This window comes from Castor canadensis, chromosome 3 (assembly GCF_047511655.1).
Source record: "Castor canadensis chromosome 3, mCasCan1.hap1v2, whole genome shotgun sequence".
Taxonomy (NCBI): domain Eukaryota; kingdom Metazoa; phylum Chordata; class Mammalia; order Rodentia; family Castoridae; genus Castor; species Castor canadensis.
Genome location: NC_133388.1, coordinates 167,801,684 through 167,819,083, shown reverse-complemented (window position 1 = coordinate 167,819,083; position 17,400 = coordinate 167,801,684). Strand labels below are relative to the sequence as shown.

General features: G+C 34.9%; 1 protein-coding gene across 1 annotated transcript in view; it reads left to right on the top strand.

Annotated features, from left to right (window-relative positions):
• Positions 1 to 513: 513 nt before the first annotated feature.
• Positions 514 to 17,400, top strand: part of Eif3e (eukaryotic translation initiation factor 3 subunit E) — a 30,383-nt gene continuing 13,496 nt past the window's right edge. The window contains exons 1-7 of the mRNA XM_020179685.2: positions 514 to 672; positions 4,000 to 4,114; positions 6,185 to 6,302; positions 8,400 to 8,442; positions 9,679 to 9,783; positions 15,054 to 15,179; positions 16,215 to 16,339. Coding sequence (XP_020035274.1) covers positions 583 to 672; positions 4,000 to 4,114; positions 6,185 to 6,302; positions 8,400 to 8,442; positions 9,679 to 9,783; positions 15,054 to 15,179; positions 16,215 to 16,339 — 722 coding nt within the window. The 5' untranslated portion in view covers positions 514 to 582. The remainder of the gene's footprint in view (positions 673 to 3,999; positions 4,115 to 6,184; positions 6,303 to 8,399; positions 8,443 to 9,678; positions 9,784 to 15,053; positions 15,180 to 16,214; positions 16,340 to 17,400) is intronic.

The window sequence follows — 17,400 nt, the reverse complement described above, 5'->3', positions numbered from 1 at the left end:
GTCTCAGGCTTGCTATAAGCAGGTGCTCTACTGCTTGAGCCACTTCGCTAGCCCTCTACTCCTTATCTGAATTTCTCTAACCACCTTAATTCCCATATGATTCTTCTCTAACCACCCTAATGCAAGTGGCCCAACCCAACCACCCCCACCAAATTATAGCTCCTTACTATAAACCCACCCCCACTAATTTAAACAAACGCTTACGAAACGATTACTGTATGACAAATCCAAGTTCCTGGAGAGCAGTGGCCTCGTCATCTTGTTCTTTGCCGGAACCCTAGGCAACTACTGAGCTTTCAGTAGTTACGAACAGAATAGATTAGCACAAAACGAAACAGACTGATAAACTTACAACACAGAAGAAACCGTGACCTCGGTTGAGCACCGCCCCACAGTAGCCCACAGCTAGGGAGAAGCGACGCGCATGCGCTATTGTTCTCTGCGCGCTCCAGACTGAATCCCGCCCCTTTGGCTCCGCCCACTGCATCACTGCACATGCGCAGTACGAGATTTGACTGTCTGTTCCTTTGTGGGCGCTGTCAATAAAGTTTAGGGAACAGGTTTTCCTTTTACTTTGGCAAGATGGCGGAGTACGACTTGACTACTCGAATCGCGCACTTTTTGGATCGGCATCTGGTCTTTCCGCTCCTGGAGTTTCTCTCCGTAAAGGAGGTGAGGGTGTTTTGAATGCGGAGACGGTGTGGGAACGGCTGAGGTGCCCGAGAAGGCCTAAAGGCGGCGGCCATAGCCGTAGGCCTGACACGTGTGAGGCGGCAGCCAGTTTGGTCGCCGTCGGGACAGCGAGAACCCGCCAGAAGTTCAGCGCGGTCCCAGGTGACCAGCCTGCGGAGTCAGGCAGTGGGGAGGGGTGGGGTGCGGGGCGGGGCGGAATTCTGGGGTGCCGGACCCCAGGGACGCTGGGCCGGCTCCTCGCAGAAGTTGTGTGCCCGCCTCCCTGGAGTAGCGCTCGGGCGCGCTGGGTTCCAAGCCGCTTGCAGCGCTGGTAGAAGGTTGGGGTTTTCTTTTGGAGACTGTAGAAGACTGAGCTTTGATATGGGCTGTTGCGTGCGGAGTCTTAAGTGAGTTTCTTACACTTAAATATCGAGCGCTTTAGTTTCCATGGCGCTGTGAATCTTTGCCTTGAAGTCCCTGTCTTTGATGAGAAGTCACTTCCTGGACGCATACTACACATTGTCACAGGAGAACCAGGACCACAAACAAATCCGCAATCCTACATACTGAAAAAATTCGTTCTCCAGCGTGGACGTGTGCAGACGTCATGTAATTGGAATTGGTCTGAACGTTCCTCTAGCTCCTTGAGATACCTCAAATAAGTATGTATTTCTGCAACTTCCTCATAAAGCAAAGCAAAGCATGTGCCAGCCCCAAAAGTTTTATTGTGCTGAAAAGAATAATTCAGTTAAAAGGAATACTAGGGGTAGAGCGCCTGACTAGCAAGCATGAGGCCCAGTACCGTCAAAAAACAAAAAAAATAGTGTCAGTTATGCAACGAGTTTATGGGGAAATCGTTGCATTTTAGTATAGCAATAAGTACTATTATTATTAATGAAGAAGTTAGGGTTGAACGTCTATATAATACAAGGTAAAAAGTAGCATATGTCAGACAAGGGTTGGCAAAGTGCTGTTAAAATTGAGGCGATCCTGACTCTCAATGGGCAGTTGTAACAAAGTACTAGGATGGAAACTAGGTCATCCTGTTAGTGGGAGGAGAAAGCGAGGGTTTTGATGAGTGAGGAAGAGTAGAAATGGTGACAGGAAATGGGTAAAGATAAGTACAAAGATCAGATCTTAAGTGGAATGATCTTAAATGGTCATTCTTAGAGTGAGAGAAATAGTGGAAGGTTGTAAGAGTAGTGTAGAAATATTTGGGAATAAGCTTATAGATAAATGTAATTTAGAGATTAATGAAAAAGATTACTGATTGGAGAAAAGTACAGATGTGATCAAATGACATTATTGTGTAATTTTGACACATTTTTCCAGTTGTCCCTAGCAGAACCTAGAAAATAGATGACTTACTTCCAGAGCTACAGATTGACATTGAATTGTATGTGGTTGGACAGAAAGAACTGAAGGAATCAAAACTAGTATTAAAAGAGAAAATCTTTGAAATATCTAAAAGTGATATATAAATTAAGGTAGAAGGTGATACCAATAAGAGTGATATAAGAATTGGAAAGGGCAGAAAATGTGAGGATGCCAAATCATTTTAATGATAATAATGGGAGAAGTGATGATTTTAAGTTGAAGTTTTTGGAATGAGAAAGTTATTATAGTTTGTGAGATAAAGGAATTTTAAGGCTTGAGTTTTAAAGAATCATCAGTATGGATGTTGGATACCTGGAAGATGACACCAGGAAGAGATAGCAAAAGAAGGCTTTTGATATACTAGGAACTGTTTTCAAGAAGTTGATAAATCAGCAAGCTATATCTGAGGAACCAAATAATAACTTTCTGTCTGCATTTGAATATTTATTAACAGATGAGCTTTGCAAACATTTACAGTTATAGAACATTAGTTTTGACTGGAGGTGTGGCTCAGGCGGTAGAGTGTCTGCTTTGCAAGCACGAAGCCCTGAGTTCAAACCCCAGTTCCACCAAAAAAAAAAAAAAAAAAGAACACTAGTTTTAGGTCTCAATTACGTGGAGTATTTCCTTCAAAATTTCATTCTCATAGACCTATATTTAAAATTTTTACTTCATTGGTTTATTTCAAAATTTTTTTAAAGTTGTGGAATTTTTTTTTCACTTGTAATTATATTGTTTCCTCAATTTTTGCAGCTTTTTTTTTTGTTTCTTTTTTAGGGTATTGGGGATTTAATCTAGGGCTTTTTGCTTGCTTGGCATGTGCTCTCCCACTTGAGCTATACCTGGTTTTATTTTGTTCTTGAGATAGGGTTTTGCTAACTGCTGGGTTGGTCTGGCCTCGAACTTATGGTTCTTTCTGCCTCTGTAGTAGCTAGGGTTATCTTAGACTCACAAAGTCTAATATATTTACTTTCTGCTCTCTGCAGAATGAGTGTGCCTATGAGGCAGAACTAAAAGGAGTCAATATGTATGTGTGTAGATTTTAGAAGAAGCCAGTAAGGGCTGATAGAGGAGCAATACTTCTTAAACCACAATGGAGAGAGATCTTACAAAGTAACATTCAGTTTTGATCTCATAGCTGTACCATTTGACCACCGTCTTTTCTTCTCATGGGTAGTGAAATATTGTGGCATCATTTTGGGTTTTTCTTTCCTTGGCAAAATTATGCACAGGACAGAAATCTTTTGCTGAAGCATCTCTTCTGCATATTACTGTGCAGAATCCTTCTGTATTTCTCAATATACTTCATGTTTATGCATCTGTTTAGTTTCTGTACCATGGGTTCAAGTATGTTTCTTGAACTCTTTGCGAAGCAAAAACTTGGTATGACATTGCTGACTTATCAAATGAGTACTAGTACTAGTTTTGTTTCAGATATGTGGCTGGTGAAGTGTTATAAAAGACTGCAACTATTTAATGTACGGGAGTAAAGGAGAGCCACAATCAAGGAGAGATGGGTAGCAGCACGTAAAAGATACTAAGAAGGTTAAAAATGTAAAAGCCTGTTTCTAATTACCTGGATGTGGAGAGGAGACAAGTATATTTGCTTTACAGTGGAAATGGTGTGATTTTGTCTGTTTGTTTGTTTATGTACACCTTTGTCTGGAAAGGAAAAAAGATGGCTTGATAAAACAAGACAAAATAATTAGAAGTGGGAATAGCTTTAGTGAATGATTGCCTACATTTTAAAATCTTTAGGTAAGCAAAGAATTATGTCTCTAGGTTGACTACTTGCTTTATTGGTTGCCTTTCTTGTAAGAGATTGAATTCATAGTTTATAATATTTTTTAGAAAGAGTTTCATGAAGTATTTTCTGTATAAAAGTAATATCACTCTTAATGTATTTGGGGAACTTAAGTATATTCATTAAAAAGTAATTTTCTCTTGCAGATATACAATGAAAAAGAATTGCTACAAGGGAAATTGGATCTTCTTAGTGATACCAACATGGTAGACTTTGCTATGGATGTTTACAAAAACCTTTATTCTGATGACATTCCTCATGGTAAGTTTTGTCATTAGAAGCAAAGCTTGTCTTGTGACTTAAGAACGTCTGTATTTTAAGTTCAGTGATTTATAAATAGCTTTAGCCAAAAAGGCTTAGTAATTATTTGAATATACTTAAAATTCCTTGAGTGAAATCTACTATAAAGGTTACAAGGCTACTGAAATATGTTATTTTCTCCCAGTTAAAGATGTGGAACTGCTTTAAAACTTGATTATCAAATACTTTTTGTTCATATATGTGCTTATGGTACTGATTGTTTCTCTAGAAGTATCTGAGGATTTTGCAGTTCTTGTTATTGTTGCTTAACTTTTTCAGTTAGTATATTGTGTGCCTTAGAGATATTATTTTCCATATTGGATAGCCATTGTTCTCCAAGTATCTTCTCCCAGAGCAGCATCAGGAACCTTGTAAATGCTGCAGTATACCTCCACCCAGTGCAACAATGTTAATGATAAAAAAAAAAAAGAAATGTCACATTCGTATGCATCCTAATCACAGAATGACACTCCGTAACTTTTTCTGTATTTATAAGATAAAAACAACTCTTGACCAGTGTAAAGTCCAGAAAAAGGGATTTTAATGTGAGTGCCAGAAGGCAAGGATCATTGGGACCATATTAAAATCTGTCATAATAATAATTTTTAAAGTTTTATTCTAGAATGGGGGTAGGGAGTAAAGGAGAACAATGGAGGGGATAAATTCAAGTATGATATATTTAATTTGTAAGAACTTCTATAAATGCCACAATGACCCCCCACCAGCACAATAATAAAGGGAAAAAAAAAAAACAGTAAAGCCCTGTGGTTTAAAAAAAAAAAAAATCACCTGGAAGAATTTCTTAGAAATGCAAATTTTGGACCACACTCTATACTTAATTCATCAGAATCTGTTGGGTGAGGCCTAACACTCAGGTGCACAACTACTGGGTTGGTAGGTTTGTAAACTTTTGTCTTCTGTGTAATAGATATTCCTTTAAAAAATAAAAATAGAAAAGTGGTCTCATAAGTTTAGAAAATACTGTGCCTTTCTTCTGTGCATGTAGCATTTAACTTCTGGCAGTAGCAAAGTACAGTTTCCTTTATGTACACAAAAAAGTTTTTTTGTGGTACTGGGACTTGAACTCAGGGCCTCATGCTTGCTGGGCTTTGCTAGGCAGGCGCTCCAACACTTGAGCCACTTGGCCACCCTTCCGTTTTCTTTATTTAAACTGACATTTCTCGAAATTTTGATAGCAGATCCCCTTCTATGTTTGAGAAATACTGTTTTAGAATATGCCATGTAATGTATTACAGTATTACAATAGACATTATCATCTTTTTTGACTTACATAGTTCTCGGTAATAACAGTAGCTTTTCCTTAAATTAGGTTTGTAAACTGTCGGTGGGGGGTCTTCACTGTTACCCAGTCTGGCTTGGGCTCAAGCCCTTTTGTCTCACCCTTCTGAGTGGCTGTGACTACAGCCTTGTGCCATCATGCCTACCACAGTAAATTGTTCCTCAGTTACAAAAACCTGTTATTATAGTATATTATGTAAAAGTTTTCTGTGATTATTTGTGATGTAGTAAAAGGAAACTATAGAATTTGGTTTATGGCAGACTGGATTTATGGTGAAAAAGAGATTTATTAGCTGGACTTAAATTCCATTCAACCTAGTTTGAAAACATACAGTAGTAACATGTTAACCCATTAAGCCTCTCTTCAGAAACTCTAGGGTACTATTCATGTGAGAATTAAATGTGAACAGATAAAAACACCATTGGAATGAAATCATTGAAATTTAATATTAAATGATAAATAACCATTTCTTGCCCTGTTTTTTTCTACATTCTCACCCTCACTCTGGTTGTTTATACCCTAGTTTCCCTTCATAGTAGGGGGAGGAGTTCCTTTTTCTTTCCCACTTGCATATGGAAATTGTGACTCTTTGAAAGTTACTGAGTTGGTGGTCCTTGCTATGTAAATTATTAGGGGTAAATAAAAACATGTATAGCTTAGATGGAAATTTTCCTAGATATTCTTATGGCAAGCAGTGTAGCTTAACAGTCCTCTTTTGCGTTTTTAATCAGCTTTGAGAGAAAAAAGAACCACAGTTGTTGCACAACTAAAACAGCTTCAGGCAGAAACAGAACCAATTGTGAAGATGTTTGAAGATCCAGAAACTACAAGGCAAATGCAGTCAACCAGGTAATCTCTTCTTGCTTAGGATTCTGAAAATCTGTGGGTTAATACAAACGTTAATCCAAACTTTATCTAATGCCCCATAGTAAAAGTTCATGGAATGTCAAGAGAATTTTTGGTATCACAACAGGAAGGATGCTGCTTGGCACCTAGCAAGTAGAGAGAGGTTAGGGATGTTGTGCAACACTCTAAGGTGTATGGGACCATGTCCCTATCCCTATTCCTTTGAAAAGAATTATCCATCCCAAATACTGCCTAGGAAACTCTGTGCCTGCGCAATACCTAGGTTGCTGACTGTAAAAGAAGCATGAACTCACTTTATCACTTGCCACATTCTCTCTTATTCTTTCAATCTCTGTGCCTAGCCCAGCTGATAAGATGATTTAGCTAGAAATAGACTTACTATTTGGTTTGCAAAGAAAGCATTTTTCCTTAATCTCACTTATACCTGTCACTAGCTGAAGCCTTTTGGGCTTTTTTTAAACTTAAAAATGAAATCTCCTAAAATTGAATATTACCATCATGATAAGTCTCTTAGTTTTCAGTATGCTTGAGGACTTGTTAAAGATCTTGCCATATTATATCATTAGTTTCAATATTATATTTCAAAACATATTTTTAGAGGTTGACTCTTCAGTTTTTATTTGTGATTTGGGAAAGTGTTGACCAGATATTTTTAGAAAAACAGCAAACACTATACAATTATTATGCCATACTATAGTGTACAATACTATACTATGATATATTATACTAGATATACTTGCAGAAATGTATATGCACACATACACACAGAAATAAAGTTATATCTTAGAAAGATAAAACTCTGTGGGGGTGTGTGTGTATATTCTATTAAGTTGCTTGTATATGAGTAATTATTTTTGAGCCAAATATAAGTGTCCAGAAAAAGACAGTTGAAATAATAACAGATTTTAATAGTATTACAGAAAATTTATTGTGCTTTAGTCTAGTGACTTAAAAAAGATTGGGAAATAATAGGATTAAGGTATGAATAAGATGAATATATATTCACCAAGCATTAGAAAAACAGAATTCTTTGCAGCTTAGTAGGTACTAAATTAGAGAAAAATGAAAGGGTCGTTATAAAATTATGATCTAATTAAATTTATAAATTCTGTTTTCAAAATAATAACCTCTTCCTACCAGTCCCTCTTTTAGAAATTTCTTTGAACATATAGTTTATACTTTTCATACTTTCTCTGAAATACTCCATTATTAGCCAGAGGACAATGATTGTACACCTGAGTGGCTGGTATAAGGACTATAACAAGATTAGTCACTATCACTATCGTTTTATGTAAAATTTTCATGAACGTTTCATATTTGGTATAATATAATCATAACTAATTTAATGATGGCATGTCCTTTCCCCATTAAGACTTCAAAGTAAAATTTAGATTCCAAAAATATACTGACATATTTCTTCTCAGGAATAGCCTAAGAAAATGTTTTAATTTTTGAAAATGTTCTTATGGTAGGCATCTATGTCTCATCTATCCTTTGTCCATTGTTGTCCTTGTTACATTTGTAACTTTTATTTTACAAATCTGCCAACATCTCAAGTTACTAGAAAGCTAATTTAAAAGTTAAATTGAGTTACTTGGAAATTTGATATGGATAATAATTTGCCAAACCACTGTGAAAAATACTAATAGATTAGGAAGGGAGAGAAAATTTATGTGTAGGATTAATTCCTTCTAGTTTGTACAGTAAATTTGAGTCTCTCCATTTTAGATTATATTATCTATCAAAGCTATCACCTCAGAAATCAAGTGTCATTTTCTCTAGTTTACCACCTAAGACTACTAACTTTACTATAAAAATAGTTCAAATATTCTGACTTTATTACCTAAAAACCTTCTTACTTTAGATGTGATGAAACAGAACACAGGATTTTCAATTAAAGCTAAAGAAATCTGAGAATAAATTTTAAAGTTTGTAATTCCCCTGTGTTCTCATTCTTGTGTTCAAAATATGAATGTTCTGTTTAAATTGACTCTGTGTGGGTAATAACATCGGAGTTGGAGATGCTTATTTTCTGTTTTATGTCCTGTAAAATACAGTAATTCACTTTTTATTATTCAGGGATGGTCGGATGTTATTTGACTACCTGGCAGACAAGCATGGGGTAAGTTTTTTTTTTTTTCAAATGCCTTCAGAATAGTAATGTTCTAATACAGCTAATTAAAGACTAGTGCAGTGCAGATAGCTTCATAACACCATAAGAGTATAATTTAGATTCACTTATTTAATATAATATCTGGTATGTTTTTAAAACTTTAGCTTTTAAAAATTGATGCTAATAGGAAAATACATGCTTATAATAATTTCTGATAACAGATTCTCAAAATTTTTGCTTTTATTTATTCTAGAATTATATATTAGTGTATTCTGTTAGTGCCAATAGCAAACTAAGAACGACAGGGTTCAGGATGTCTTTTTAAAATAGATTTATTTACAAATAAGGAAAGACAACTAGATTTGAAGTAGAAATGCTTTCTTTGAATAGTAGAATTAAGTAATGCTTTGGCTGCCTGTGGAGTACAGTATACCTTGACATTAATTTTCAAGGTCTTCATAAATTCACAAGTAAATATTCTGTAGCTTTTACTAGCCATCTCTCAGTCTTCATTTCCCTTGTGTTAATTCAAAGTGTGGCACTTTGCTTATAATTAATTCTTTTTGGTTTTTTGAGACCACACTGTCCTCAGATTTGATCTTCCTGCCTTGGCATCCAAGTGCTGGAAATGCAGGCCTGCACCACTGCACCCAGCATAGCTATTTAACTTATGCTTAAGTTTTATCTCTCATGTAATAATTGCTGTTAGAGAAGGATTGCTGGCCACTGTGCAAAGTGATTTTTTTCTGGTTTCTATATAGAATATTTGACGAATTTATGGTCTAGTTTGCACTTATTTTGGGTTCCTTTTCTACTTTGCTTACATTGTTAACTCTAAAAGTTGCTGTAATTTTGGAGCTAGATTTCAGAGAGCAGAGGTTTACTCTATATGTAATTTATATAGAACCACAAAAGCATCCAGGTATACATGTGCTTAGTAGTTGGCTAAGCTTAGTCACCAGGTAAAGGACATACATCAGATGTTCAGCTGCAATTCAAGTTCATTTGTATTTCAATAACAAAGGTACCATTATAATTGGTAAATCTTTGCGGTCAAAACTGAGCACTAAGTGGACAATTCCTACTGTATATTTAAAACATCAAATGTTTCTGTGACTTTACTATTTATTTTTGATGGCAACTTTAGGGAGACTGAAAACTTGACTTCTTGGGGACATTTAAAGGAGTAAATGAGTGGAATTTTAAAACTCAAAATTAACAATAGACCTTCTTACTTTTTTTTAGTTTAGGCAGGAATATTTAGATACACTCTACAGATATGCAAAATTCCAATATGAATGTGGAAATTACTCAGGAGCAGCAGAATATCTTTACTTTTTTAGAGTGTTGGTAAGTACTTGGTCTGTCTTTTTCCTTTGTCCTCTGTTTTATAGAATTATGGTTCCTAAAAACATATATAGATTTGGATCTGTATGTTAAGGTATTTATTATTAGTGGTTTTGGGTTTTTGAGACTGGGTTTTGCTGTGTAATTCAGGGTGGCCTCAAACTCATGATCTTTGGATCCTCTTTCCTTAGCCTACAGAGTGCTGGGTAACAGGCTTGTGACTTCATGCCCAGCTTTCTATTAAATTTTTATTTATTTATTTATTTTTGGTGGCATTAGGGTTTGAATTCAGGGCCTAATGCTTGCTAGGCAGGCACTTTTATCACTCGAGACACTCTACCAGCCGGTCCATCAAATTTTAAATAGACACTGGCAAAGAAAATAAAAAAATAAAAAGTCTTTCACAACAAACAATAGGAACAGGAAACCTTATGTTGAGCCTTAAAGTTTAAGAGGAGTTTTAACATCCTTGAAATCTGAAAGTAGGAACCACTGATTTTATTTCTTTATAATTGTGTGGTTTTCAACACTGGCAGTATCATGTAACATAATTTTATAGGATAGTGAGTTGCGTGATGTAGGCACTTAATGAATTATTGAATAAATCCATAATTCTTGATTTTAAATCAATATTTTATGCTTGTTTTAAACAACTGTGGAATCCTAATGGAATTCTAAAAGATTTTTTGTGTTAATAGTAGCTCTTCTATTTATCTATACCATACTCTCAGCTGTAAGAATGTGAAGACAATGCTTTTTTTCACTCTGTAGGTGTTGATAGATTTAAGTGGTACTACTAACCACAAAGTATCCTGTTTATTATCTTCATTAGTCTCCTTGACTATTTTGTAGATTTCAGTGCTTTTGATGGGGAAGGAGAGTTGTGTGAAGCTAGATTAAAAATCAGGCCTTCACATTGACAGACTTTCTCATTTTGTCTTGTTTAGATAATCATATTAATAAGCTTTTTCTACAGTGATCAAAATGCTCCTCTTTCTAGTCTTTCAATTGAGAAATTGTAATTTGTTACTCCCTTTGGATTAGTGAGCAAGTTGCTGAAGCCTCTGACTGCTCTAGTTAATCCTAGAAATTGGAAAAAGAACTCTTAAAACTGGACTTTGCTAGGCATAGTATATATGCCTGTAATCCCAGCTACTCAGGAGGATCATAATTGGTGGCCAGCTCAGCCAAAGTTAGTGAAGGAAGACCCTTTCTCAAGCAAAATACTAATTTTTCCTCCAATATTGGAGGAAAATGGAAGAGTCCATTTCTTTAGTTTTACATGCCACAAAGACAAGGCTTATGATCACTGTCCTTTGTTGCTTTCTAAGAAATTAAATTTTCCTGATTGTGGTGGTTAGGGGTTGATAGAAATTATTATTAATTGATTCAGGTAATTCCTACACTGAAATTGCACAGACAGCTTTTGTTTTTAAAATTACACATCTTTCCTTCAAAGAATAAATGGGTCCTTTTTTTTTCTAGTTTGATTTAAAATATTTTTCTCTTAACATTTATCATTGAATTCATTACAAATTAGCTGCAGTTAGCTTGCAGGCGCATTGAAGGTAATCAGTGATGCTAAACTTGTAGTGACTTATCAGAAAAATTCCATCAGTTTTACTCTGAATATTACCAGGGATTTAGAAGACCAAAAGTTGATTACTTTAAGAATATAAACAGCTTAAACCAGGATTGTAAAATCAGAAGCCTGGTATGATTACAGGCACATGAAAAGAATAGCTTATTCCTATCATTTGTTAATGCTGGGAGTGAATTTTGAGAATGAAGATTTAGTGTCATGTTAGAGCTCCAGCACAGTAAATTTATTGTTGCTGGTCAGTGAGTGAATGTGCCATTTTGCTAAGACATGGATACTTAAGGAAACTGCTGGAAATCCAGATATTGAACCCTTCTAGTATGTCCACCTCTGAAAGCAGTGGTATGAAGAGCCAACTGTAACGACATGGAGTTGAGCCAGAGCAGTACACATGACCCTTTCGAGGATTCAAAAACATGCTGCAGTTCTACAAAAAGCTTTTATTCCACCATATACAACACACTCTAGTTTTAGTAGTATTATGGTTATATAGTATAGTTTTGTAATTAGTCTGAAAATTTCTATAAATAGTAGGTATAATTTTAAAAACTTGGAGAATTTTTACTTTTTTAAATTGTGAAGATCAAGTAGTTCTCTGTTTTATACTTTTGCAAAAAAAAAAGGCTAACAAATCTTGTGCTAGACCTCAGTTGACATTTTGGTTAAGTGATTATGTGCTCTGGTCTGAACATAAAATTAATATGCTTTACATTAAGAGCAGACATATATTAGGTAGTTCTTAGAAGTTATGTGCAATTCATCTTGAAAATTTTTGACCCACTAAACATTTGAGTTAGCTGGAAGTTAGTTTGTTTCCTATTGGCATATTGGCAGAGGTTAACAAAGCTAAGATTAAAAGAATAGGTCATATTACTTACCTCTTTTCTTTTGATTTAAAAACTACCATTAATCTGTACATTTATTTGAAATTTTAATAGCAAAAATAAAAACTCAGTTTTGGATTTGGGATGAAAATGTCAGCATTTTAAAATGCTTAGTTATTTTATTTTCTTGAAGTAGATTTTTTCATTTCTAAATTCTTTTCTGGTGGTTGGGTATTCTTTTAAATTTATGGTTAGGGAAACATAAGCTATGAAAGAGCCATTGTAACTATGATCTGAGATTAGAATTTGACTCTCCAAATGACCTATTGTAGGTCAGTGTTTATAAATTAAAGCTGTGTGACCCTAGAATCTGCCTTTATTTTAAAAAGACTTGGTAGTTATTAGAATACTTTGACGAATGTTTAGGTGCACCCTGTTTGATTATGAAAATTCTTTGCATTATATCCCAAGAAGTGTGTTAATTGAGATGAAACTGAGAGGGTTGGTAGGAAATTTGGGATTTTTGTTGTAAAAGTTAAGGCTGAATTATTTTGTCAAATCTGTCTTCACTGTATAGGCTTTGGTCTGCTCCAGAATATGACCCATCCCCCCATTAAGCAGCTATTTGAAATAAAAGTAGTTTTTAAGGTACTAGGATTAGTTATGATCATATTTTTGTAGTTATTTTTTCCCATTCAGAATTTAAGATGTGTATACTATTAATTATGTGCCTTCCCATTTAAAAGTACTCTGTGAGGCTGAAGACAGCTTGAGTAATGGTGATGTTTGAAAAATAGAGTCTTGACCAAAACTTTGACTGTGACGTACCCTGTTGTAATATCAGTATAATGTATAATAAATTCACACTGATTTTCCAGCATGGGTTTTTCATATTAATACCTGAAATTATAATGTGTCTTAAATTGATTTTTTTTTAATTTGAAAACAAAATAATAGTTTATCTTAAGATTAATGGCATGTTAGACTTGATGAAATATTTTAATATTCAGATTTCCTTTCTTAAGAAGGATCGAACATTTAATTCTACTGGAACAATAACTTTTGTGGGTTTTTGTGGTCCCTTTATAGTCATACATTAACCCTGATCCTGGACATCTATTGGTCTGCTTTCTATATCTATAGATTAGTTTTACCTGTTCTAGAATGTCATGTGAAATGATAGATATATGCTTGTGTCTGGCTTGTTTTTACCAGGGAGTTTTTGAGGTTCATTCATGTTGTTGTATGAATCAGAAGTTAGATTCTTTTTTTTCCTGAGTAGTATTCATTCCATTCTGTAAATAAACCATCTATTTATGTAGTCACCTGTTGATGAACATTTAGATTATGTCCAGTTTTTGTCTATTACAAATAAGTTGCCATGGATGATAATGTACAAATTGTAGTGTGGATATGCTTGGTGATAATAATTAGGACTAGTGGTTTCATGGCTATGTTTCAAAATTTAATTTAGAAGTGTATTGTATTTTGCCTCCTCTTAAGTTTGGTAAATGTAATTGAGAACACTTGAAAAAATTACTGCCATCGAAGAAACTTGATGTCAGCACAGTCTGTATTGTTCCCCAAATTTATTTAGCCTTAGTAAAGACATCATTTTCATTTTGATCATCATTTTGATAATGTCTCACATTTGCCAAGTTCTTAACTGTATATCAGGAGTATAGTCTACATGTTATTTAAGCTGTACAACAACAGGTAGTTTCTGTTACTATCTCTGTGTTATAGATGAGGAAGCTGAAGCTCAGATGGTTCAGCTATATATAACAGGAGATGGTAGAGTCAGAATACTTGATTGGATTTCTAATCCTGCTTGTACAATTTTATTTATGATAGGCATTAACATTATAATTACACTACAATGATAAAAAGTTAATTCATAATTATCAAATGTTTTTCCAATCTGATCACTTGCTTCTGCTGCCTTAAAACATGATCAGTTTGGAGCCATTTACCTATTTCTCTTGCCTTGTTCTGAATGATTCCTGCTTTACTCATTTTTGTTATTAGCCTGGTTATTGTAGGTGTTTTGAGTTTGTTTCACCAGTGTAAAGAAGAGAAAGGGGTGGCCCTTAGCCCTCTTTTTTTTTTTAATAGGTTAAGTTAGCAGTATAAAATTCATAGCCTTTTATTTATTTTTATGGTACTTGGGTTTGAACTCAAAGCCTCACGCTTGCTAGATAAGTGTTCCACCACTTGAACCTAAGTTTGAGCATGTTATATTCCCTATGAACTTCCCCTCTTCAAAGTGGGGATTTAAAAAAAAGAAATCATCTACCTTGAAGGGTTTTGTTAGAGTGTGAAAAAATTAACTTTTGTTGTTTTGTGCATAATCTTTCACTATTATTAACCGGTGGGCCTTTTCTTCCTCCTCCTCTCTAATAACTCCTTCCATTTGTGTCATAATTAGACTGTAATTTCTCAGTGTGTTGTGAATCACACCCACAAGTCTTGATTTCCTACATCTTTATTCCCATGGTTTTTAGTGATGGGCTACCTGTCACTGACTTGGTTCCTGAGGTTTCAGGTGCCTAAACTTTGATTATATGTATCAGTTATCTCAAGTGGGTTATGCTAAAATTGTTCTGTTATTTCCTCGTTTTAAAAGTTTATTTTTGAGTCTAGATCTGATATAAAAGACATGCATAGTTTTAGTAAATTATTTTAGTTGAAATAAGGATCCAACCCAATAAGGATTTAAATTGCTAGAATTTGGGATAAGTACAGGTATTTTAGTAGGGTAGGTAGATATACAGGGAATTGAAATGTGCATTATGTTTTTTTTTGCTCCAGAGCATTGAGAATATAATTAATTATGATTGCTTAAACAGGTTCCAGCAACAGATAGAAATGCTTTAAGTTCACTATGGGGAAAACTGGCCTCTGAAATCTTAATGCAGAATTGGGATGCAGCCATGGAAGACCTTACGCGTTTGAAAGAGACTATTGACAATAATGTGAGTTACACTTTTTCAGAATGAATCTGTGAAATTTCTATGTACTCTTCATACTTTGTGATAAGGAAAAACAGTGTGCACTTAGAGGGGGTAAAAACCTAAAAAATTTCAAATAATCTTTTTGTCCCTTTTTTGGTGGGACCGGAGTGAACTCAGGCTTCATGCTTGCAAAGCAGGCACTCTACCACTTAAACCACAGCTCCAATAAAATTAGCTTTTTAACCTGACCAAAAAAATCACAACATTAACTATTTTCACTGAATCTACTTGAAGAAAACTCAAACCTCTTTTGGCTCTTAGACAAAAGAATTGAATCTTCACTTTGTTATAGCTTCTGTGCCCATTGGTTCTGTACTGGTGAAAAACATACTATTGCTATTAGTGCCTCCTGTTACTGAAAGTCCTTGAAGAAAATGTTAGTTTTCATCCACAATTTTTGTTTAGTACAGTCACTAATTAGGGACTGTTTAGTTCAGTCCTTGTATTTGCAATGTTTTCTTAGGGCCAGGGGTGGTGGTACATGACTATAATTCCAGCTGTACATGAGGTGTAGGTAGAAAGATTGCAGTCCAAGGCTGACAATGGGCAAAAGCATCACCCTACCTAAAAAGTAACTTTAAAAAAGCAAAAAGGGCTAGGGCATGGCTTAAGTGGTAGAGCACTTGCCTAGCAAGCAATGAGGCCCTAAGTTCAAACTCCGTATCGTTTGGTGAACATCATTGGTTCTGCCTCTAAGAGCTGTGTGATAATTTGGTAGTTACTTATTTTACAATTCTAGGGTTTGAGTTCAGGGCCTCAGGCTTGCTAGGTAGGCACTCTACCACTTGAGACACTGTCAGCCCAGTGTGATAATTTGGAATGTCAAGAATCATGCAAAGAAAAAGGATATATGGTTAGGCTTGGATTGTAATGACCATAGTATATGCCTTAGAAGGGTCTTGTTTTAATTAACATTTTTTAAATCAGTGCTATTTTTTCCCTTGCCTCTTTCTCATATATTGATGTTTTCTGTGTATACATTTCTTAATCCTTTAGTCTGTGAGTTCTCCACTCCAGTCCCTTCAGCAGCGAACATGGCTCATTCACTGGTCTCTGTTTGTTTTCTTCAACCACCCCAAAGGTCGTGATAATATTATTGATCTCTTCCTTTACCAGCCACAGTAAGTTATTTCATTGTATAATTTTGGTTTTATTTATTTGAAATTCTATATAATTAGTTTAAACTTAAAATGCACTTCTAATATTTGAATTTGTTATCCCTCGTTTCCTTGTGGTAGATTTCCTTGTGTACTACAAATCTCAGTGATGTCATGGTTATGCCTGTACAGTGTTTCTCCTGCTACTTTTATTGCCACACTGGAACCTTTTATTTACATTTATATGTCTTTTTATTACAAGTCCATGCTTAGGTCAAGACAAGGAGAGAGACTGGACTTCAAATGTGCTTTTAAGGCAGAGTAGAGTGCTTTTTTTTTGTTTTTAATATTGAATTATAAAAAAAAAAACCACTGAACTAAAACAATACAGAATATGTCCACATTACCACCAGATTATAAGTACTCATGACAGTATTCTCAACTAATCACAGTACTCTCAACTAACTGGAAAGCAACTGTCAGAAAATTAGGAAATTTAAAATTATTGCATCATAGCAGAATTTGCTCACAAAGAAGTAGTGACAGTGAGGTTTCAATCAAAGTAAATTTTTTATTTCTTTTGTTAGCCAAGTAAGATAAGTAATTTACAAGTAGTGAGTCAATTAAATTTCTTTTGATTTCAGAGAAAATATACTTGTTTAAGCTAGAATAGTTGCTCAGAATGGAGGGAGCATGTTGGTCCAGAACAAGATTGACGTTTTTCCGAGAGATGATAACTGCCCTCTACCATTTTTGTCACGCACTGAAATGACTCTGGAGATTAACTTTTGCTGCCGTCTTGATAGTGTTCAACCTAAAATTTCAAAGTAAAACAATTCTTTCATGTAAAATTTATACTAAAGTCATTTAAATGACACCATGGGATAAATGACAAGTAGTGCCTAGCTGCTTTTTTATTTTCCATTCTGTTAAAAATTCAAGAACCAAAACCTTCATTTCCACAGATTTGCAGCAGATATATTTTCAAGCTCAAATTACGGTTTTAGAAAGTTTTAAACCTCATTACAAGTACAAAGGATAGTCTCATATTTCAAAATTTATTTAATGCAGTTGAATTGGAGGCA